The 24,324-nt window shown below is 35.2% G+C and overlaps 1 protein-coding gene across 2 annotated transcripts; it reads right to left on the reverse strand.

The window, feature by feature from the left end:
* Positions 1 to 853: 853 nt before the first annotated feature.
* Positions 854 to 23,727, reverse strand: IL13RA2 (interleukin 13 receptor subunit alpha 2). Of its 2 annotated transcripts, XM_057538711.1 has the most exons (10): positions 23,672 to 23,727; positions 16,181 to 16,307; positions 14,255 to 14,406; positions 12,660 to 12,813; positions 12,011 to 12,131; positions 8,178 to 8,362; positions 7,083 to 7,228; positions 5,207 to 5,351; positions 1,720 to 1,835; positions 854 to 961 (listed from the first exon to the last, which is right to left on the reverse strand). In XM_057538711.1, the coding sequence occupies exons 2-10, from the start codon at positions 16,272 to 16,274 to the stop codon at positions 914 to 916; spliced, it is 1,161 nt and encodes a 386-aa protein (XP_057394694.1). In that variant the 5' UTR covers positions 16,275 to 16,307; positions 23,672 to 23,727; the 3' UTR covers positions 854 to 913. The 2 variants fall into 2 exon arrangements, with proteins under 2 accessions (XP_057394694.1, XP_028022356.2); XM_028166555.2 differs by lacking the exon at positions 1,720 to 1,835.
* Positions 23,728 to 24,324: the final 597 nt, after the last annotated feature.

The raw sequence follows: 24,324 nt of genomic DNA on the forward strand, positions 1-24,324 counted from the left end.
CACATTTAGACTATGAATGTATTTAAAACTTCTTGCTTCTTATTAATCCTCTCCACAGGTTATTTTTAAAGCCAAACAACCTTATTCATGGTGAATAATTTCATCCCAAGTGCAATGTTAAAAAAAACTAGAATCTCATCTTCCAAGATTTGACAATATCTCTATGGCTCAGTGCAAGTCACAAAATCACATTGTTTTATGAATACATCACAGATTAGATTCTGAGCCCTCCCTTGACTTTTCTACATGCAGCACTCTCATCTTGGATTGAGGAATGTTAAAGAGAAAAACCACAGGCCCAAAAAGGCATAACTTGTGCTAAAGCCCATGATACCAAACCTAGATTTAACAACTAACCTAACTGCAGTTTTGACCTTCCCCAGAAATGTAATCTTAATCAACCAGCCTGGAATTTTCTGGTCAGCACCAATGAGGTCATCTGCCACATGGGCCCTCTACATCCCCTAAGAGGAAGAAGAGGCAATCTGCATGATAAAACCCTTTCCTTTCCCTTCCCCCTCAAAAAAGATGTCTTGGCCTAAAAATAATCTTTTTTTTTTTCTTTTGCTAATAGGACCCTTGCCCATCCTTCTTCCTATAAAAACCTTTTGTTTTGTACAATCCCTCAGAGCACCCCTCTACTTGCTAGAAGGGATACTGCCTGATTCATAAATCATCTAATAAAGCCAATTAGATCGTCAATTTAATTGGTTGAACTTTGTTTTTAACAAGAAAAAAATCTGTTAATAGGATTCAGATAATTTGCTACTAGTTGAGGATTTTAATAATCTAATGCCTACTTAAATACAACAATGCTTTCAAGATAAGATTTATTCAACATTTGGGGGAAAAAAATCAGTTTGATAAGACTCTTGTTTAACATTTGGCCATAAGCCTGGAATTTACTGAGTCATCAGTGTATCTCCTGATTAGAAAAGGCTTCTTTTTTTGTATGAAAAATCTGAAATTAAGAAAGGGCTCCATTATTAACAGTCATTAATAACACAAACTATTTCACTTAGATTAATAACTCAGAGAAATAGACATAAAAGCATTCAGCAGAGAAATAAAGCAAAACATTTCACACACATTCACAGTTCTCTTTATCTTTAAAAGACTTGGCATTAAGATATTTTTTCTCCAAGTCACACTTCCTCGTTAAAGCTCACCAACCCATAGTGGTCCCTCTATCTTCTGAAATTCTATAGCATTACCTGTATAACTCAAATAGCAATCAGCTAAAATCAGCTCATAATGAAGGTTATATTTTTTTGTATAGATTCTAGCTCCTCCAAATAGAGTGTGAGCTCTTGCAGGGTACGCACCAAGTTTTTTTAATCTTTGTGATCTTTTGCCTGTGGCACACTAGTAGTATATCTCAGTCTATGTCCATTTTAAGTCACTCTTTCCTTTCCCCAGTCCTGCTTTTCTCCTGTAATTCTCATATTTTTCCTTTATCTAGAAGTAAATAGTGTTTCATGTTCTAAAGCATTATTCTTATATTTCATTCAAAAGTAAATCCACCCCAAAACATAGCTTTTTAGGGTTGATTTTTTAAACTACTGTACTTTCCCTGAAGACATTATCATAGTCTACACAACATCAATGAACACTCACAGTGTACAGGCAAAGTTATAAAATGTAGGTCCATCAGTTCTAAATGCAAAATATTTTTTATCTACTATCTCAGACTAAACATTGTAATGTCATACAACTTACCGTTTTCAGCAATTTTTTTTGCTTATACAAAAGCAGGCAAGTTATTAACAAAACAAGTAATGAGACAAAAGCAAATGGTATCAAGAAAAATATTAAGGTTTCCTTCCATATGTCACCTAGGATTAAAATCACCAAAAAAGGGGGAAGGGTTAGATGCGTACAATTATTTTAAAAACTGAATTATTTTATAAATAAACTAGTAAATGGTGAAGAACTGAGTAAAACTTGGCAACTTCTGCCATATTTGCCATAGATACCATAGTGATGCTTGAGAACAGCATTCCTTTCATTTGTGCACTTTTTTGCTGTACTACTTTACTGAACTGTGACAGCTCTTTATTTTGCTTAGAAAAATAACTACCTAAAGCCCCATTCTTATTTTCTTATATGATTTTGTTTAAAATTTGACTTTGCGAATTTTTCATAATAACAAAATGATAAAACGTTAGCCAAGTGATTAGATAAACATGTCTTGTGTATCTCTTAACTCTCAATAACTCAAACGTTTACATTATATCATACAATGATGTAGTGAGTGAAAGCAGGTCTTCAATAAAAGTCTCAGTGCAAATAATGGAGCTAGTCTTTAAAGGTCATGTTTTAAAAGTTGCCTTACATTCTGGAGACTAAAGAGATGAGGTTTTTCTCTTCTTTTTTTTTTTTTCTTTTTTTAGGGATGAAGTTTTAATGGTTTGTCTGCATAGCAAGAAATGAGCAATCACTAGATAAACTTAAAAGTACACAAAGCTTGTCCTTCTAAAACTAGTATCTCCCACATGTTTTGAAATACTATGGAACACTTCGAATCCTAGGCCTATATCTATACTCAAACCTACCTCCAACCCCACATTTTTCTTTGTCCTATTCCCTTAGGATCTTCTTTTCTACTAGAAAATTACCAAATTCATAGGCTCAGTTCAGTTAAGAATTGGAAGGATATAATCCAGAGAAATGACTAATAACGTAAGTTTTTTGGCATGCAAAATTAACAGTGGGAAAACAGGCTTCTTTTGTGAAGTTCCGGTAGAGTTAATCTTATAGTCATTTCCAAAAAAAATTATTGTGCTATTTTTCTGTAACTTAAAACATCCAATAAGAAATGTCCAAAAGAACTAAAGACCACATGCATCTCAGGAAAGTCGTTGTTCCTAATCTGAAATTTATTAAGATTCTACCAAGAGATACCCATCAGGGCAAAAGAAATCTGCCATAAATAACACAGTTAAGTGTATATTTAAAAAATTTAAAAAACAAAAACAAAAAACAAAAAAACAACATTGTAAATCAACTATTCTTCAATTAAAAAAAAAGATTGCATGTAAAATACATAAAAGGATGTATATTTTGAGGATATGCCTAAAAACTCACCATATCTACTTTAAACCATGCACTGAATAATAACAAGATATAATTCAGGGCATGACTTTCTCAATGTCAGGTCCACAGAGTCTCCAGATTTCTTATATTAGTGACAAAAATGAAAAACAGAACAAGTAAGTATTCTTTCTGATTCTATATATCTTTAGTTAATTGAGTTCTTCCTCTCTCTGTCTATTTTTTCTCCATAGCCCTTAGTGATTATATGATATATTTGGCCTCTTTATTTATTATCTATCTCTACTCAACTGGGGAATAAAATATAAATTCCATGAGGACAAGGATTTTTCTTTTACTGCTATATCTCCAGTGCCTGAAAGAGTCTGACACATAGTAAGTGCTTAATAAATATTTGATGTATGAAAGAGAACAATGATACCACTATATTAATAGGGACATTACAGTCAAACACAAATTCTATTATAATGGAACAACATAAAAGGAGATGAATGATTGATAGAAATGCCATTATGTTTGCATCTATATCTGTATATGTACTTATATACCTTTATGTGAAAGAGCAATGCTGAGTTAATCTCCTTCAATTTCAAACAACTATTAATATTTTCTATTGATAAAGCCAGTATACTGTGAAGTACAATAATATTTTGCCTCATTCTCAAGATTTTTTAGTTTATATTGCTATTTTTTGTCTTCTATGAAAGTTTATTTTCTTTTTTTAATTTTTAATTTTATATTGGAGTCTAGTTGATTAACAATGTTGTATTAGTTTCAGGTGTACAGCAAAGTGATTCAGTTATACATATACATGTATCTATTCTTTTTCAAATTCTTTTCCCATTTAGGTTTATTACAGAGTACTGAGCAGAGTTCCCTGTGCTATACAGTAGGTCCTCGTTGGTTATCTATTTTAAATATAGCAGTGTGTACAGGTCAATCCCAAATATATTTAATTTAAATATGTCTTTTATCATGTCACTTTAAATCAGTGTTGGAAGTGAACGGAATGTGCATTTTACTAATGATGACATATTAATTAGAAAAATATTCATTAGGCACAGTACCAGACACTCAAAAACGAGTGTATGCTACCTATCCTTGCTTTAAGATTTCTGTTCTCTTGAAAATTGAAAGTGTAGGAAAATATTGATTAAAATAGGCTTCCCCACAAAGAACTAGCATATTCTCTTTACTGACAGTCAGAAAAACAAGATGTTGATGACTGAACTATAACAAGACTCTTAAACTAGTTAAAACTGAACATTAGATTTTCCATAAATCTATGTTTGATTGTGGTGATTGCTAATTTATCTTCTCTGTTTACAGACTATATGCAAGAGTATTTTGACTTCCATAATTACAAAATACACTGAGAGAAAATTATTTTGCTAGCCAATAGTTAGCAAAATAGTTTAGTTACTGTTCTTTTTTTAAATATATTTTCTTCAATAACTATGTCAACATATTTTATGATTGCTCCTTCTTTCTAACATTGTATAAATGGATTCCTTTAACTCTCAATAGGGAAAAGGCACAGACTATAAAAAATTTGAATAATGAGCGCATAGTTTTTCAAAGCCATATAAAGAAGGCACACAATAATGTCAAGATTCTGATAAAATACATATATGCTTGTAAGTAAAACTTCAGAGTAAATGTACGACTACAATTGGTACTAATACACGCAGATTTGGTTAACATCTAGTTAGTATGTAAGAAGCTCGAGAATAGTGCCACCATACTTTGGAGCTAAGACTACCACTGGAAAGTAATCCACTAGTAAAATCAAAGCAAAACAGGTAAGATTAGTTTGTCAAATGAAAGTAGGAAGAATCAAACAGAATCTATTAAATCTTGGAATGTGGAAAAGATACAGCTCAATTAATGTTATAGACATCTATAAAAATATGGAATATAGCCAATATTTTATAATAACTATAAATGGAGTATATATAACCTTTAAAAATTGTGAATCACTATATTGTACACCTATAACTTATACTTCAATAAAAAAATAATGAAGAAAAGTTGACCCTATGACCTTCATAACCAGTGTCACTGAACTGTAGTGACCTATGACATCCAGTAAGGCATCTTCTTCCTCAAACAGTGCTAGAAATACTCTAGTTACTGTTATTTTATTTTATACCTTTCCAGCATTGTTCTTCACTCCACTCACTCCATATTCCATCATCTGAGCAATAAATATTTACTTTGCTCCTTACTAAAAAGCATAATTGCTGGCTTTCATTTGATGTTCTTGTGATGTATATTTCATTTTCAACTGTGGTAGTCTGAAAGCCAAGGAAAAAATGAGATATCATTATTTGATCTAACTGCAGGTAGCCACACCCCATTTGATTTGTCATTTTCAAAGTGGGTTTTGTTACATGAAAGAAATGCATCAAATGACTAGAAAGGTATATATACCAAAATCCTAACAGTGGTCAACTCTCTGTATGGTGTTTTATTTTTCATTTTTCTTCCTTATTTATATTTAAATTATTTTCTATAGTGATAATGGATTACTAGTAGTAAAGGGCATGTGTGACAGGGCAAAATTCCTAGGTAGTTTTAGTGCTTATGACACCCATTTTGGATTAGTGTCAAATTTCCCAGATTCCATAAATTGGAAAATGCTATATATACTGAGTTAGTAAAAAGAGTCATCATGTGAATGTTGTTTCTATGGAAACTGTAGAGTTCATATACACAAAGCTTCTTTTTTCCCTTATTCTTATTTTGGTTAATCATCATAAGACCAGTGTAATAGTGCTCAGGGCTTGGCATGAAACTACCCCTTCCAATATGAGAATACACAAGGCTGGATGATCTCAAAACAACCAAAAGAAAAAAATCACTGAAGTGATTACTTAAATTTTGCATTTCAAAGAGCTGAAGAGTGTTACTCATCCAAAATAACAGTTTTTCTTTTGTTGTAACTTTTCTTGGGAGACAGCATAATGTAATGTAGGTTAAAGTGGGCTGGGAATGAGATCTGGATTCTAGTTCTAGCTGTGTAATTTGATTGTAAGTCAATTCACTTCCTTGGGACTTGTAAATGTATTCAACTCCCAGTTTTCTCATCTGTATGTGAAATGAATTGATTAGAACTAATGGCTCACCTACTTGTCTCCACCACTCCCTAAGTTGGAAACCAATGAATAAAATTAACATATAACACAGTGGGGCTAAAGGCATCATCACATTGCTGGTGCTGGGGGGTAATCAGTCTTGGAACTATTGCTTACTTCCCCAGTTAGCCTGTCTTCCCTGCTACAAGCAATTCTCTGGTAGCCCTGCCAGGCTCTATTCTGATTTTGACCTGATAGTTGCTCCTCAAGAAGTGGTTTTTATGTTTGTTTGTGCTTTTTGTTTTGTGTTCTTTTTACATGAGGCATCTTCGCAATCCGTCTTATGCATGTGCTTGACAACTTTAATTTTTTGACAAAATATTGGAAGCAAGTGACTAGATTATCTCTAAGGACCTACGTAGCTTTAAAATTGGTATAATTGGGGCTTCCCTGGTGGCGCAGTGGTTGAGAATCCGCCTGCCAATGCAGGGGACACTGGTTCGAGCCCTGGTCTGGGAAGATCCCACATGCCGCAGAGCAACTAGGCCCGTGAGCCACAACTACTGAGCCTGCGCGTCTGGAGCTTGTGCTCCGCAACAAGAGAGGCCGCGACAGTGACAGGCCCGTGCACCGCAATGAAGAGTGGTCCCCACTTGCCACAACTAGAGAAAGCCCTCGCACAGAAACAAAGACCCAACACAGCCAAAAATAAATAAATAAATTAATTAATTAAAAAAAAATTGGTATAATTGATTGATAATACTTTCAGACTGCAAGCATCTTTCTTTTGTCCACTAGATTATTTGATTATTTGGTTTTCTGGAAGTTAAACTAAGGTACATGTCATGTTCTTTTCTTCATGTGGATAGCAACTGACTTTGGTTCTTATGTTTGCCATTTTATTTAAAAGGCTATGTTTATGATTTTCTCAAATAAACGCAATATCCATACCACCCAGGTAGTATCATCTTCTGTGAATTCAATTTCATAAATGAAACACTTTGCTGGAATAGGTCCTTTGGGAATGCTCCACTTCAGGTTAATTTCCTCTGAATTCTTCACAGTAAGACTAAGGTAGTCTGGTGGCAAAGGTTTAACTGAAAAGCAGAAGGAAATAATTTCAACATGGAGGTTATTAAAGTTTAGCAGTGGCCCTTACCAAAAGCTAGGGACACCTACTAACAGAAGCCTCCAGGATAAATTAGGTGGCTCAAGACTATTCTCTATAATGTGAGTTAAAATCAAAGCTGCTTGCCAACCAAGATTAGTTTATTAAGAAACCTGGTTATTTTGGGAACTCATTTTTTGATAAGTTACATATTGACAAATATTTAAGTCCAAGAGAAAAGTTAGATGATCCAAATCATTACAGTCATTTTTCCATTTTATAGCATTAGAAACAACTATCACAACAAATTACTACTACTATTTTTATTAATAGCTAATTCGTATTTAGAGCTTATGATGTGTCAGGCAGTGAACCAGGAATGTTACATCATAAACTTATTCATGTCTCACAATAAATCTATGAGGTGGTCCTCTATTATCCTCATTTTACTGATAAGGAAATTGAAACATGTTAAAAGTAACTCGCCCAAAGTCATACAGCTAGAAAGTGGTAAATTCAAGATTCAGACCCAGGTATGGCTGACCCTAGAACCTGTCATTCTCGTAACTGTTAGGACTGAGAACACAAGCTCAGAAAATATCCACCCATGTGCCTATTGAGGCCTGGGAATAAGTGATTCCATAATTACTCCTTCACTAACACTGGACAAAAATACTTTATAGCAGACAGACTCAAGCTGGGAAACAAATTGTGAGTTCTAAATGAAAATGATACTTTATACTCATTCAATTCCTTATCTTCCATACTTTCATATTTAATCAGTGCTTCCTCATACTCTGTTGGCCCCCAGTTTTCTGGCTTTGCATTTCTGTAGGTATCTCTTTTATCTCTATCTCTATCTCTATCTCTTCTCTTCCACATGGTCAATTGTAAATGGCCTAAACTGGAAACGTTCTGAAGTTGTTTGTTTACCTCACCTATATTTTGAAGCTGAAAAATGAAATAGCTGGGTCTGATAAATTGGGATTCTGATGATCCATTAACACAGATGTAGAAATCTTTATAGTCTGATGACTCCAAGTAGGGAAACATGCATCCAATATTTTTTCTGTTAGCCTTGATGTAATTGGCACACTGTAACACATGGTCCAAGCCCTCATACCTGTAAACAGAAGTGTTGTAAGAACTGTGTTTACCAATATCTTCTAGTAGCATGGTAGTCAATTTTCAATTACTTTAAGACACTAGGTAAATAAAAAATCATTTAATAACATACAATATTCATTGAGCACCAACTATGTGCCAGATCCTATGATAAGTGCTAGGGTTACAATAGTAAGGAAAGTAGACATAGGCCATGATTTTACAGAGCTTACAAACTGGTGGGAGTCTTTACAAAATCTCAGATATAAGGCAAGAATTCTTACTCATATACTTAGGTTATGTTGACTCACCGACAGGATTTGAGAATCAAAGAATAAGATTCCTATTAAGAAAATATGGGGTTTATATTGATAATCCTAAATGATACTGCTTTTTTTCTATTGTACTGGAGAACTTATTAGAAGAAAACAGATTTTTTAATAAGAAAACAGATTTAAAAGCAGACTTACAAGATGGCCAAAAAGCACATGCAAAGATGCTCAACATCGCTAATTATCAGAGAAATGCAAAGCAAAACTACAATGAGGTATCACCTCACACTACTCAAAAGGGCCATCATCAAAATGTCTACAAACAATAAATGTTGGAGAGGGTGTGGAGTAAAGGGAACCCTCCCACACTGTTGGTAGGAATGTAAATTGGTACAACCACTATGGGAAACAGTATGGAGGTTCCTTAAAAAACTAAAAATAGAACTACCATATGATCCAGCAATCCCACTCCAGGCATATAACCGGAGAAAACTAATTCAAAAAGATACATGCACCCCAATGTTCACAGCAGCACTATTTACAGTAGCCAAGACATGGAAGCAACCTAAATGTCCATCAACAGAGGAATGGATAAAGAAGATGTGGTACATATATACAATCGAATATTACTCAGCCATAAAAAAAGAATGAAATAATGCCATTTGCAGCAACATGGATAGACCTGGAGATTATCATGCTAAGTGAAGTAAGTCAGAAAGAGAAAGACAAATATCATATGATATCACTTATATGTGGAATCTAAAAAATGATACAAATGAACTTATTTACAAAACAGAAACAGACTCACAGACTTCAGAAACAAACTTATGGTTACCAAAGGGGGAAGGGATAAATTAGGAGTTTGGGATTAACATATGCACACTACTATATATAAAATAGAAAATCAACAAGTACCTACTATATAGCACAGGGAACTCTACTCAATATTCTGTAATAACCTATATGGAAAAAGAATCTGAAAAGGAATGGATATATGTATATGTATAACTGAATCACTTTGCTGTACACTTGAAACTAACACAACATTGTAAATCAACTATACTCCAATATAAAACAAAAATTAAATATAAAAAATATACAAAATTTAAAAAATTAAAAAGAGAAAAATTTTTGATAAAAAATAAAAGCAGACTTACAAAATATGGCTATGTTTAATAAAATGAATTAAAATCCTCTGAGGATATAATACACATCAAGAGATAAACCTCAAAAAAAAAAAAAAAGAGATAAACCTCAGAAAAGCCAACAGGGGCTCAAAAAGAAAAAGAGGAGCTGTTTGGCAAGTAAATATGTAATTTCCCATTCTCCTAGACAAGAAATGTTGTATCATTGAAAGTTAACCTCTTTTCAGTAATAAAGCTAATGGGAATTAGGGGAGAATTTCCCTACTGATTTCCAAAGGAACAAATGCCTGGTTTATTTTCCTAAAGAATAACTTATAATACAAAATTGACATTACTGTAAAAGCAGCCAAAATCCCATTTGCAATGAGGCTAATCTAGCAGCTGATAAGGTGCTGGTACAAATATCTGGACTCTACTGAATTCACTTTATGCCAAGTATTTATTTTAGGCCAAGTCTGCAAAATTGTAGTCTCTGGTTTAGTTCACCTGGTTAGAGTTTGGGATATTTGCCGTCTAGGTTTGACTTCACATAATTTACTTTTATGCCAGTGGAAAGCCTCACGGTACCCTTATTTTCCAGTCTCTAAAATGTCAATATTTATTCCTCACTACTTTACTAAGGTGAGGATAAAGTTATGTTAAACATGAGCTACAATGTACAAGAGGGCAGGGACTTTGCCTTATTCATACTTATTTTTATCTAGAACAATGCCTGGCATTTAATAATTGCTTAATATTTATTGAATTAATGAACAAATAAACTAGACCTTAGAAATTGACCCATCCAATTCCAGATGAGGAAACTGAGACCCCAAAACAAGAAACTGTTTGCCCAAGACCACTAAGTTAAGTGATGCCATAACATGGATTAGAACCCAGTACTCAGGATTGTTAATAGCTTATACCTTATTGCTTATACATAGTAATTTTCTAAAGAAAAACACCATGATAATTTGTGCCTGAGACTCACAAAGAGTAATGCTTTGTCCTCTTTTGTTTTTTCTGTTATTTAAAAATGCATAAGTTCTGATACTTATCTATCAACTTACCGATGTTATTATCATCATTTGGTTCATTCATTTAATGAATATTTAGTGATAATCTACTATGGGCATAGCACAGCAGAGACAGTCAAGAGAAGTATCAGAAATAGCTTGTGCCCACCAATCTCTTAAAAATTTAAGAGAGGAAGGAGACAAAGCGTACATATGTGACAAAAATTTAAAGGTCATCTGGACAATAAGTAATTAAGAACTATAATAAGTAATAGTTCAGAGAAAAAGTGAACAGAAGCTAATGTGAGCAGTAAAGGGTTAATGAAATTGAATACCAGATGGGTCTTGAAGGATGGATAAGTGTTAGTGAAAGAGAGAGTCAGATGGTATTCTAGGTACCAATGCACACAAAGGCATAAAAGATCAATCATAACATGGATAGAAAAATATGTAGAGATGGGTCTAAATGGAGCAGAACATTCACATTGGTGGTAGTAGAAGGTAACGTTGGAAAGGCAGTGATGCAGTGAGGCAGAGACTTGAATGGCCTAGACTTTATCCTGGAGGCAATGAGTAGCCACGGCAGGTTTTTGAGCAAAAGAATGGCATATGAAAATAGCAGAATAGGAAGATAAATCTGGCTGCAGTGTGCAGAATGAATAGGAAGGGGAGAGACTAGAAGCAGAGAGACCATCATTTGGGAGGCTATGGCAATCATACAGGTGTGGAATGAGGTAAGCCTGAAGAAGAGTTCTTACAGTAGAAATGGGAAGTAAAGAACAGATGTGAGACCTTGCAAAGGAGTGTCATTGTTGATTATGGTGATTAATGTTACCATGAAACAATTAAGGAATGAAGGAGATAGAAGATTCAAGATGGTTGTAAGTTTAAAAGCCTTAGTGACAGTTAACAAAGGTAGGGAAGTCAGAAAAAGGATCGAAAGGCAAGAATATGAAATATGCCAAAACTTTTTAGGTTATAACTCCATCTATCTAAAAGATACAAAATATTTAATCCAGTACAGAAACAATGACTGCATTCCTTATTATCACCCATAGAGTGCCTTCTAGTAGCTACAGCCTAAATCTACTTACTCCCATTGAAAATCCCAAATAATTGTAAATAAACTTCATCATAAATACAACTCTGAAAAAATATAATGAATTTAATTTAATGAAAATACAGTTACTCATACTGTGGATTAATTTTGATAGATATCTTCCTAATATGGAATTCTTATTATAAAAATACTTACCAATAAAACAAGTTGTAATTGGCATCAAAATGGACACCCATGCCAGGTTTCCAAGAGCAAAGTAAATATTCCCAGTTGTAATATACACAATCCATATCCTGAATTTTAGTTTCCAGATTTCCTAAGAAATGAAAAAACTGTGAATGCTTGAAAGACATGGTGATGAATCATATGGAAAATAACTATGCAATTTTATTTCATTTCCTTTGACCTCTCCACTTGATTTAGCAATCAACATAATCAGGAATATTCCAAAAGGAAGTTGTTGCAAATCACTTCACTGTAAGTGGAACATGCAAAATCAAAAATCTTTGAGGGCTTATTTACTGGTACTAGTGTAAGCATATGCAAAAGTACTAAATTAATAATTCTAGGATGCTCTGAGCAGTTGCATAAATAGTCACATGCATATTTACTAATATGAGCCCAAAACTGGGAACTATATTAACCTAATAAGATGTAGGTTTTGCCACATGTGTTTGCTGATTTAAAGAATTCAAAAAGGCCAGTCACCCACTCCTAAGAAGGATTCTCTTTTGTGCCACATTCTCAATTGTACATGTAATCTGATGTATAAAGGTTAAGGGACTTACTTCCCATATAGATTGCTCTGACAGTATTAAATGTGAAAAGAGAGCTTTGTTTTAACCTTGTGGTGATATCCAATAAGTAGCTTCTGACCATGAACTTTGAACTTCTGATCCGTTTGTGCATTGCCCTAGAAGAAGTGTGTGTATCTTTGCTTCAACACCTTTGTTAAGATCAAACCCATCTTTGTAATGTAGATTCTTAGTAATGATCGTCTGTTTGATAAAAAGATGAGACAAAGTTAAGCTTAAAACAATAATGGTATCATGAGCCACATTAATAAGGCTAAAAAGTCATTAACACCCTGGAGAGTTCCCAATATCTAAGAAATTCCTGATGATTATCTGATAAAATGTCCCAGATATATTTCTGGCAGAGTTCACTTCTGCATATTATATCAATTGATGAGATCATTTGAATCTTAGCATCTCATTAAAAAAAATTCTGGAAGACAAAAAAGGCTCTACAGGAGGAACTTTTGAGCTATAACCAAGTTGAAATTGAGAGACAATTTTCATGTACCATATGCCTATTACATGACAATTTATCACGTTTCAAATATCATATGAACTCTTCAGGAATCATATAAAATCTTGGAGGTAACTGAAGAAAGCCAGACAAAGTGTGACCTCCTGAAGGACTAAAATCATGTATCATTTATCCTTCTATTACTGATACCTAGCTAGTGGAGTGCTTGGAGAAAAAAGTTGCACAATGAATGTTTGATTTGAATTGTCCCTTGAAACTACCTAGCTGAATTAGGAAGGTAACAGAATGCCTTGTACAACCAAAATCTTTGAATAAACATGCTTGTTGACTACGTAAATAGTTAATTCAATAAACTTTCACTGAGCACTTAATACAATATATGCACAGAACCATGCTGTGTTCTGTAGGGAGAGTATAAAGATAAATAAGTCTTGATTCCTACAGAGCAAAAGCTCACATAGCCCAGTAGCATATATAAGACCCTTATACAGGTATATAAGTAACTTTGAAATATGGTAAAATGTGTAAGTACTCTTCAATTCCATATTCCATGGGACCAAGTTTTCTTTTTTCCTGTATTTCCAATGGTAGACTTAATACTGGGTGGGGTGAAAACAGATGTTGCAGGATGCACAGGAGATAGCAGCAGGCATGCAGCTTATATCTTTTTTTTTTTCTTAAGAACTTTTATTCCATGATACAATACTTTAATGAGTCATAAATCAATCAAAAGCTGATTTAATGCAATGGACATTGTAATTACTATTTCAGAAATAACTGAAATGCCCACTCTTTTCCAATACAAATTAAAAAATTGCCATTTTATACCTAGATAATTCAGGAGGAAAATGTGGTGAAACTGTGAAGAATGTTCTTTTTTTTTTTTATTGGCGTATAGTTGCTTTACACTGCTGTGTCAGTTTCTGCTGTACAGCAAAGTGATTCAGCTATATACGTATATCCCCTCTTTTTTGGATTTCCTTCCCATTTAGGTCACCACAGAGCAGCGAGTTAGAGTCCCCTGTGCTATACAGTAGGTTCTCATTAGCATGCAGCTTATATCTTAATAACAGCTATTGAGATACGGGAATAAAAGTAGACACTGACATCAGGAATCACAAGAAAACTAATAATCATTCCAATATCTTAAGTGCATGCTTTACTTACCTTCCAGCTTGCACTATCAATGTTTCGATACTTTAATTCATATTCTACTGTGCATTCCTTAAAGTTATCCAGAGACAGTGGAGGTTGCCACTGCAAATAGAGATAGCCTAAATATCCAGGATCCACTATTTCAAAATCCTGAGGAGGATTAACTGAAAAAAATCAATAAAATATTTTTATTTTTATCCTGTATCTTATGACAAAGATTGCTAAATGTAGATTACTTCCATATGTCCATCAACTGATGAATGGATAAACTGTGACATATCCATACAATGGAATATTATCCAGCCATAAGAAAGAATGAAATACTGATACATGCTACAACATGAATGAACCTTGAAAACATTAAGCTAAGTGAAAGAAGCCAGCCACAAAAGACCACATATTGTATGATTCCATTTATGTGAAATATCAGAATAGGCAAATCCATAGGGACAGAAAATCGATTAGTGGTTGCCGGGGGCTGGAGGGAGGGGAGAATGAGATGTGACTACTGAATGGATTTGGGGTTTCTTTTGGTAGTGTAACTATTCTGGAATTTGATAGTTGTGGCTGTTACACAACTTTGTGAATATACTAAAAACCACTGCCCAGTATACTTTAAAAGGGTAAGCTTTATATCCTTTAAATTGTATCTCAATAAATCTGTTTTTAAAAATCTAGGTTACTGCTACATAGTTGTCCCTTCTTTAAGGAATTGCATATGTAAAATGTGACTTAGCCAAGCTACGTAATAAGTTTTCATGGAAATAAGAAATTCAACATGGAGTTATCTCTGTGGTCATATAGACCAGAATTTAGTCTAGGATGGGAACACTTTATTACCTAAATCTCTCTCATAGCAAGAATCAGTCAGTATTAATCCTGTGTTTACCATAGGTAAATAACATCATGGCCCACATGAAAAAAGGAATAGAAAATATAAAATATGACTACTATGGCTAAGCGCCTTAAGAATTAGGAGAACAGGCAGATCTTGTTGGTCCATTCAGGATAATTGAATCCTCTAGTCAACTGAAGTTCAGAGCTATTTGTAGAACATGGCAAACCAGAGCCACTCTTTGGAAGGGCTCAAGAAAAAGTGGCAGGCAGCTGAGTAGAGTGACAGGAAACAGCCTGTTTTATTTTGAGGGTGTGGGGGCAGTGGGAGGAAATGGCTCCCTCATCTGGTGATTTAAAAAGCAATAAAAACAAACAAATTATTCTATAAATTTACTAAACCTACTAGCAAATCTAGTACTATAGTACTGTCCTCATGTTGCCTTTCTGCTAATAATTTCCTCTCATTTCTGCCCTGTTGTTCATTTTAATACTTCACTTCATATTACTTATTGAGGTGAGGAAAAGAATCAAGAGAAAGAAACGGTGGCACAAATATTGATTTGAAATGGGACCTGCATGAACCAATAAAGAAGGTTTCTATTGAGGATGAAATGACAATCCTATTGTTTCCACTTTTATGATTAGAAATCTTTGTTAAGTGCATTGTTCTAATTACCTTCTGCAATGAAAAGTTCATTAGACATGATTTAATAATTCTGTAATTATTTTAAAATTTTATTTTAAATCTCTGTATTTTTAAAATTTATCTAATTGTCTTAAAAGTTAAGGATAGTAATAAAGGAAAGTTTTCAGTTAGTTGGGTACCAGGCAATGAGGTTTCGGATAATTAACTTCTTTGTTAGAAAAGACTACACAGAAAGGTATGGAAAGTGTCTTTTAGTTTGGCTTTTATTCCACAAAATGTTTATAATCATCAGTTACCTTATACATGAGGCTGACTAGTAAGAACATATCTTTTGTGTATGGACTCCCTGAAATATTTCCAATAACAAGCCATCTACTTGATATGCACTTTTCATAGGGTAGGTTGAAAAGGCAGTTAATATCCCTAATTTTAAAACTACTCCATTCTTGGTTTACCTTTTATCCCAGCATTTGAAGACAAAGTAGAGCCAAATGCTGTGCAAATAAGAAGGATATATAGGCATCTGATATCCAAATGAATGAAAGCCATTTCTCCAAGATTTAATACCTTCAAATTTCCACTCTAAGAAGGAAAAATATAGCAGTTTAACTTTATCATACCTCAAAAAGGACTAAATGTGACTAAAAATACATTTGGGAACTCTCTGTGTGCTTTCTATCAAGAATTGTGAAAACTGTGCCCCTTTGAACCATTTAAACAGGGAAAAAAATCAAGTTTGGAACCAAAATAATTGGAAAGGAGGATTTTAGTCTCATTCTTCTCATGAGAGCAAAACCAAAAAAGCAAAACAAACAAACATATCCCTTCAATGCCCACCCCCCCCCACACACACACACACACATACTTTTCTACACATCATATGCTATGGCCAGGATGTGAAAGTTATCTGAATACTGACAAAGCTCAGAATCTATACCAAAGCCTCAGATAACTCAGAACTTTGCTTCATTTCTTCATAAATATTAAAATCATCATCATCTACTCTCCTATCTGTTCTTCCCAGTTGCCCAAACCAGAAACCTGAGAGTTTTCCTCAACTCCTCCCTCTCCCATCCAATCTCCCCTTCCTAAATTGAGTATCTCATCATCAGGGGTCTCCTTATCCAGTTTTTCCTGCCTCCAAACCATTTTCACACCACATACAGTAAGGACAAATCTGAATTTATCACCTCTTTCTTAAAAGAGCACTTCACTGTCACAGAATACAATTTATTCATCTTTTTATTATTGAAGAATAATAGTTTATGATTGAAACTAAACTAATAGTTTATGATCGAAACTAAAAGGATTCATGTCTCCACATATCCATTCAATCAAAAAATACTCTCCTTTCAATGAAACATCACTACTTGCAGTTCTACACTTCTCTTTGAGTCTATATTCCTAAAACCAACAATTTCACAGGAAGTTAAGGATTAAAGGTCACTTACCCCAACAGTCAGGGATTACCTTTCTTTTCTCCTACATAAATTAATTAAGCAGGAGAGACCCTCTCTCCCTCCTCCATCCACTTCATCTTACCTGGTCCATTTGTAACGTTCTCATGTTGGTAGGCTTCGATTATTACATAATGGAATCTTGGGATCAGACTGTTAGAGCCAGCAAGTATATTGGAGGCAACACTAGTCCAATCCTCCTTCATATATTGGGAAGTAAAACTCAGACTTACCCAAGATTACACAGCGAGTTAGTAACAGAGCTGGAAGTAGAACAGAGATGTGATTCCCAGTCTAGTGCACTTCCACCTTACTATGCTGGACCCCACACGTTTGACTCAGGATTATGAAAGCTTTTCCTCTGAGACTCCAGCATTTAAGTCTTCCTTCAATTAGCTAGCCAGGCTGAATCAACACGATGTTGTTTCTTTTTCTATGTCTCATAAACTCATAAGGGGATGCCATTTCTCTTACTGAGGTCTGGTGAATCTCTCTCCTCAATTCCTCCCTCCCCACCACCAGCCCATTGCTGCCTTCTAAGGCATCTGTAAGTAGTAAGTAGGTTTCGTCAACAGAAGGCCATATTTCTGCCATAGAGCTGCTCTTACAGAGTGAGATGAACAGACGGGTTACTTTTGGATCCAAGGCAATAGGTCTGACAAAGAGAAATCCTTTCATATTACCTATAAGGACTAAGACAATCAGGTTTCCCTTAAAATGCTCTCAGAGAGATCTTTTTTTTTTTTTAATAACTATTTATTTTATTTTAATTTTGGCTGCATCGGGTCTTAGTTGCAGTACGCAGGATCTTTGTTGCGGCATGTGGGATCCTTCCCTGCGGCACGTGGGCTCCTTGTTGCAGCATGCGGCTTCTCTCTAGTTGTGGCCTGCGAACTCAGTAGTTGCGGCACGTGGGCTTAGTTGCCCCACAGCATGTGGGATCTTAGTTCCCCGACCAGGGATGGAACCCACGTCCCCTGCATTGGAAGGCGGATTCTTAACCACTGGGCCACCAGGGAAGTCCCTCTCAGAGAGATCTTAAAGTTCTCTCTCCCCTATCAATCTGTCCTTAAGTATTTCATAGCCCTGTGTCATGTACAGCATAAATGCTAAGAGTTAAAAATACTTTGCTTCTATTCTATTTATAGGCTACTGAAATTTGATTCAGGCTATCAAATAGCACTTCCTGGATTAGCCAAACACATTAAGCAAAGGTAGGAAATGGGATAGCTGGCCTCCTGAATCACTTATCTAGAAATCCACAAAAGGAATTCCTGAATCAACCTTAGTGTCCCACCTAGACTTTCTTACCCAAATGAACATGAAGACAATTCTTTCCTTGGCTTGTGGGTTACAGGACTGTCACTAGTGCAATGAGGTGTTTTGTATACTATATGGTTACCAGAGGACAGAGTTTTTCACAAGAGGGGAAGGGATCTGAAGACAAAGGGAAGACAGGGGATGGAAATGCAGAGATACAAAATTTGAAACATTTTCTGATATACTCCCCACCCCCAGCCCACAGTTAACAACCACTCATCTGGTCATTTTATTTTTAAAAATGAGGAAATACCCAGAGAGGAAAGTGAGTTGTCCTAGCTCACACAACTTACTGGGGGCAGAGCTAGGACTGAAAACCAGCTCTCTTAAGCGCTTTCCACTGACTAGCAAATGAATTCTCTTGTTATAAGGAGTCTGTCCTGAACCTATGTTACCAGAAGGCTCCCTGCGAACCTTCCTCAACCTACTGTCACCACCCATACCATCAACCCCACCACATAGTTTTATCATCATGACATTTTTAGCAGAGTAATAATTCAATAATCTTTCATGTGCACTTTTTTTTTTTTTTTGCCAAATACTATCCCAGCTGAATCTTGTCTAAGACACAAGGTACAAGTGATGAATCATAACATCTGTAATAATGAAAATAATACCACCTACTATTTATTTACCCTTCCCAGCATCCCAGGCACTAGCCTGTGCTAAACTCTTTACGTGCATAATCTCATATAATACTCGGTCAGCCTTGGATGTATGTACTATTTTTATTCCCATTTTAAAGACCAGAAACTGAGACAAGGAGAAATTAAACAACTCCCTGCAAGTTACCACAGGCTATAAATGGTGAAGCTTGGATCTGAACCCAGACAGCCTAGTACCAGAACCCTTGATAACCACTACACAAGTGTAACCCTTGTGGAGGACCGCTTCCTGTTTCTACCCACTCAATTTCCCACAACACTGTTGCTTAGACAGTTTCCCACTAAGAATCTCCTTTGGAATGGCAGGCCTAAAGTTATTTCCTGGTTTCAGCCTCACTTCCCCACCTCTTCAAGGCCATGCTACATAATCCCTTCATTCTAAGAGTTGGCTGGGATAATCCTTGCATTATTGCAGAAACTCCAGGTACTTACCAATAATACAGTTTCTCAAGAAATGGATTATCATAGGCAATTATCACAGCCGCTCTTTTCTTCCCCTCTCAAACTGAGAGACAGTTACTGAATCTCTAACACTTCCCTTCCTGTCTGATAATCAAGCACACTGAAAAAAAATAGATTGGTATTCATGAGACAGCCAGTGGGCCAGGATACAGATTCTGTAAGTCACAAGATAGGGGATAAATAAAAACAAAATTGAAGCTATCAGATGGAAATTCCCTCATCTCCTTGATTCCACATTTTCCCCACACCCTCTCTTCCTTCCCTACTGCTATAATAAAGGAGTATATTTCCTATTAAGGTAAAACTCCTCATGTGTGTTTTGGATTCCAACCCTGATCACATTATCAGGAATCTTACCATTTAATTTTTTCTTCTCTCTTATATATCTTCAACATACATGAGATGTATGTATACATACATACATAAATATCAGGTGGATATATCCATTAACATTTAAATATGCTCATTTCTCCCCAAACTTAAAAAAAAAAACTATCTTGTCCATATATTTGTCTCCAGCTACTGCCCCAATACTCCCATCTTCTTCACAGCCAAATTTCTAGGAAGAGTTGTCTATACTTGCTATTTTCACATCTCCCACTCACTCTTCACCACTCCATTCCCTTCTGGCTTCTTCCTTCATCCCACCACCAATCCATGACTCTCCTGAAACATGTCCCACTAAAATAACTAATGGCCTCCATGTTACTGAATCCAATCAATATTTTTTATCCCAATCTTAGTGGCATTCACCTGTTTACCACCATCCTTCTTGAAACACTGTTCCCTTGGCTTTTCTCACACCAGTTTCCCAGTTTTCCTTCTACCTCTCTGGCCACACTTTTCATTTCATTTTTAGGTTCACCCTTTACTTATCCTAATATTAAATGAAGTTCTTTGAAGCCCTCATCTCTTTTGACTCTATGTTCTCCCTACGTAATTTTATCCACTCCCACAGCTTCCATTACCATCTATATGCCAATGACTTTCAAACATATATCTCTCACTCGAGCTACTGTTCTGAGCTCCAGACTTGTATATCTAATTGTTCTCTCAAAATTTTCACTTAGAAGTCTCAAACACACCTCAAATGCAAAATATCAAACACCAAAATCATGATCTTCCATCTGAAAATGGGTATTTAGAGAAGGAGATCTGTGATGTGTGTGAGTATGAAATGATGGTTGAAGATAAATGAGAGAAAGGAATCTAGGATGATTCCTATGTTTCTGGTTTAGGACACTGCTTGGGAAGTCATGCTACCATTTGGTACTGGAAATAGAGGAAAGGAAAATGATGATAAATTGCATTAATGTTTTGAATATTTATAATCCCTATGTATATTCATGTTCTTTGAAACAGAGAAAACTGAATTACATCATCCATCTGTGTTTTGAAATCATGTATTGAAGGATTATCTGGCTATTCTAAGAAAATCTGCATAAATGGAAATTATCACTGTTCTAGGGAAGATATACTGTCTTCTCCATGCCTTTCTTTGATAAGTACAGGTTTGTTATTTGCACAGCTTAAAAATATTATTAGTGACTGATGTTGTGCAAATGAATGAAAGCATATGGCAGGACACCAAGTATCCTGACTTCCATTCCAGTGCTCTTCCCACTCTACCACAACTACCCATACCAGATATTTAATATATTATAATTATTATAATAAGGGCCTATGCATATACATTATTATCTCTGTTTTATTCAAGAAGAAAGTGAAGCTCTGAGAGATTAATTATCACATGCAAGTTAAAAAGCTAGGACTTGGTGGCATCAGAATTCAGTTCCAGGTCTTCCTGGCTCCTAAATCTGAGCTCTTTCTCCAATTTCACACTGTCTGCTAAGGTATTAAATGATAAAAGATTTAATTTATGAACTCTCCTAGGGGTATGTGCATTTGAAAATCCTCACAACCTCCCCACTGGCAAAGAAAAACAAAACAAACAAAGTAATCATTTTAGTGGTAAAATCTCAGGGAAAGTGAATGTGACAAGCCAATGAAGATGATACTTGTGGGCAGGCCTGTCAACTGCTTCCCAAATCATATCATGTAGGCACCTGCCTACCTACTCTGTGACTCCATGTTATCCATCTCCCCAGTGTAAGTCTTGATCCCACAGAGAGAATGGAAGACATAATTCCAAATCTTCTCGGTATTGCCCCATGAGACTCTTGGAGCAGCATGGAATAATGGAAAGAGCCCAGACACTGCAGCCACACAGATCTAAAGAAGACACTTCAGCTCTCTGTACTTAAATTTTCTTATCTATAAGATGAAGGCAGTAATACTTGGGGCTTAGGAAATAATTAAATGGGATAGTGCAGTGGTCCCCAACCTTTTTGGCACCAGGGACCGGTTTCCTGGAAGACAATTTTTCCATGGACTGGGGTGGGGGGGGCGGTTTGGGGATGATTCAAGTGCATTACATTTATTGTGCACTTTATTTCTATTATTATTACATTGTAATATATAATGAAATAATTATACAACTCACCATAATGCTGACAGGAGGCAGAGCTCAGGCCGTAACGCAAGCTATGGGGAGCAGCTGTAAATAGAGGAAGCTTTGCTCACTCACCCACTGCTCACCTCCTGCTGTGCGGCCCAGTTCCTAACAGGCCACAGACTGGTACTGGTCCATGGCCCAGAGGTTGGGGAGCCCTGGGATAGTTCACATAAAATGTCTGCAGCATAGTGGCCATAATAACCCAATTGTTATTAGCTGCCTTCAGCTTCTCCCATATCCAGGAGTCACCTCCTATTAATTCTTTGAAGACACTCTGAAAAATACATCAAAAGGAACCAGCAACCTACCCTAACCCCACTCCTCCAAGCTGCAGAAAAATACAGGTGATATTTCTCCGATTTTCAAAAAAATACCCTGAAAGCAGCTTTTCATTTACAGGTAAGATCTTAGCATTAAAAAAAAAAATAAGAATCCAATAGTTGTTCTGTCTCTCCTTTGTTTAATCCTATTGTTTAAATAATCATTTTTAACATTTCTACTGCCTTTCACAACATTAGGCAGAGTCAGGACACCTGGCTCATTTTACAGATGAAGAAATAAAGATGGAGAGGGGGTAGGATGTCCATCCTAAGGTCACAGGACTATATGGGAAAGATCTAGAACTAAAACCCAGATCTCTTAGTCCTTAGTTTCTTACTTAATAATAATAAATCTATGCAATTAAGTCTTGAACGCTCTAAAAATTCTATACATTAATAAAATTTTAACCAAAAACAGCTGACAAATGCCCTATATTCATGTTCTGGTTTTATATATCTTTTTACATATTAAAAAAAGAAAGCTAACCTGGAGCATCCAAAATGAGTGCAATGTATAAAAGTGATGGTCAGATTTAAATCTTAACTATGGACTCTTTCAAAGGAAAACAAGCAACAAATGTATAAAATGTTAGTTCATTTCAGAGCAAAAGCAGTGAAAATTTTAAGTTTTATTTTAATAACCTACTATATATGTAACCATAATATTCAAATAAGTGAAATCACCATATATAGAGGTATGCATGTTCCATAAATTAAATCAAAATATCATATAAAGGTAAATTAAATCAGTCATTTTAGAGGAGCTCTATGGTTATTTCTGAGCTTAAGAGAGAAAAGTTATGGCAAAGTGGAAGATTCTCACTTACAGAAAAAAAATCACATAGAAAACAATCTCAGAAAACCTCTTAACTCTAAAACGCAACTATTCTTACCATTTCTAAAGGACCAGGTTTGCTTATAAGAGGTATGATTTGTATAGAAAATAAAGGCTAATAAGAAAACAACAATAAAAATTAAAATCACTAGTGTTATTTATACTGATTAACCAGCACCTATTAATTAGCTTCATGCAAAAAATTACATTATTTCCCCAAATTAATATTATGTCAAGTCAAACAATTTTTGCCACAAAAGAGATTTATGAACCCATTTTAAAAGAGGTGAAGAAAGTGAAACAAATAATTATTCAAAACAATTTACCTCTAATCCCCTCTCTCCCTCCCCCAAATTTAAGTTCCAGACTTACTATAAGTGAATAATGTGTCCAGTTATAATCAAATTCTTCTGCAATATCACTGAAATCTGCTCATTGAACAGCTTCTTAGCTTAGTGGATTTTAAATGACCTTAGAACTGAAGTCTTTATGTAGGAGGAGCTCTGCTTTATCCACCAAATGTACTGTCATGAGAACGTGCATTCAAAGCAGTTCAGCATTCAAGGTTACGTTTGTCAAAAGATTCAGAGGAAACCATGAAGTTCATCTGAGTGATTTTCTTTCCCTTTTAATTAGTTCCTGATACAGCATTTCAGTATGCTAATGTTATTTTACTATGTGACTCACCACACTGGGAATTAAAAGATAATCCAAAGGTAAGTATTTGATTGCTAGGACTATGCCAGGACTATAAACTCACTGTGTTGAGTTTCAAATATCTTTAAGTACGAAAAGAGTCATAAGTAGACAAGGAATCCGGAAGCCTGGGTTCAACTCTAGGCTCTCCCTCCCACAATCAACTAGGTGAGCTTGGGCGATTTCCTTAACTTCTTTGGGCCTCAGTTTCAAAAATTTTATTGAATGGAACCTCAGAAGTCATCTAGTCTAACTTTCAATTCCAAGCAAAAATTGCCTCTGTATTTTCCCTAAGAAATGGTCAGTTTCTCATATGTAAAATTAGCATT

This window comes from Balaenoptera acutorostrata, chromosome X, assembly GCF_949987535.1.
Source record: "Balaenoptera acutorostrata chromosome X, mBalAcu1.1, whole genome shotgun sequence".
In the NCBI taxonomy this organism is placed as follows: Eukaryota; Metazoa; Chordata; class Mammalia; order Artiodactyla; family Balaenopteridae; genus Balaenoptera; species Balaenoptera acutorostrata.

Excerpts from the sequence above, each read along its gene's own strand:
- IL13RA2 (XM_057538711.1), bottom strand. The coding sequence starts at position 16,274 with ATGGCTTTCATTCATTTGGATATCAGATGCCTATATATCCTTCTTATT. Across the intron at positions 12,132-12,659 it reads TTATTGGATATCACCACAAG|GAAATCTGGAAACTAAAATT; the intron begins GTTAAAACAAAG and ends TTCATTTCTTAG. Across the intron at positions 5,352-7,082 it reads AAGATGATACTACCTGGGTG|ACTACCACAGTTGAAAATGA; the intron begins GTATGGATATTG and ends CTTGGCTTTCAG.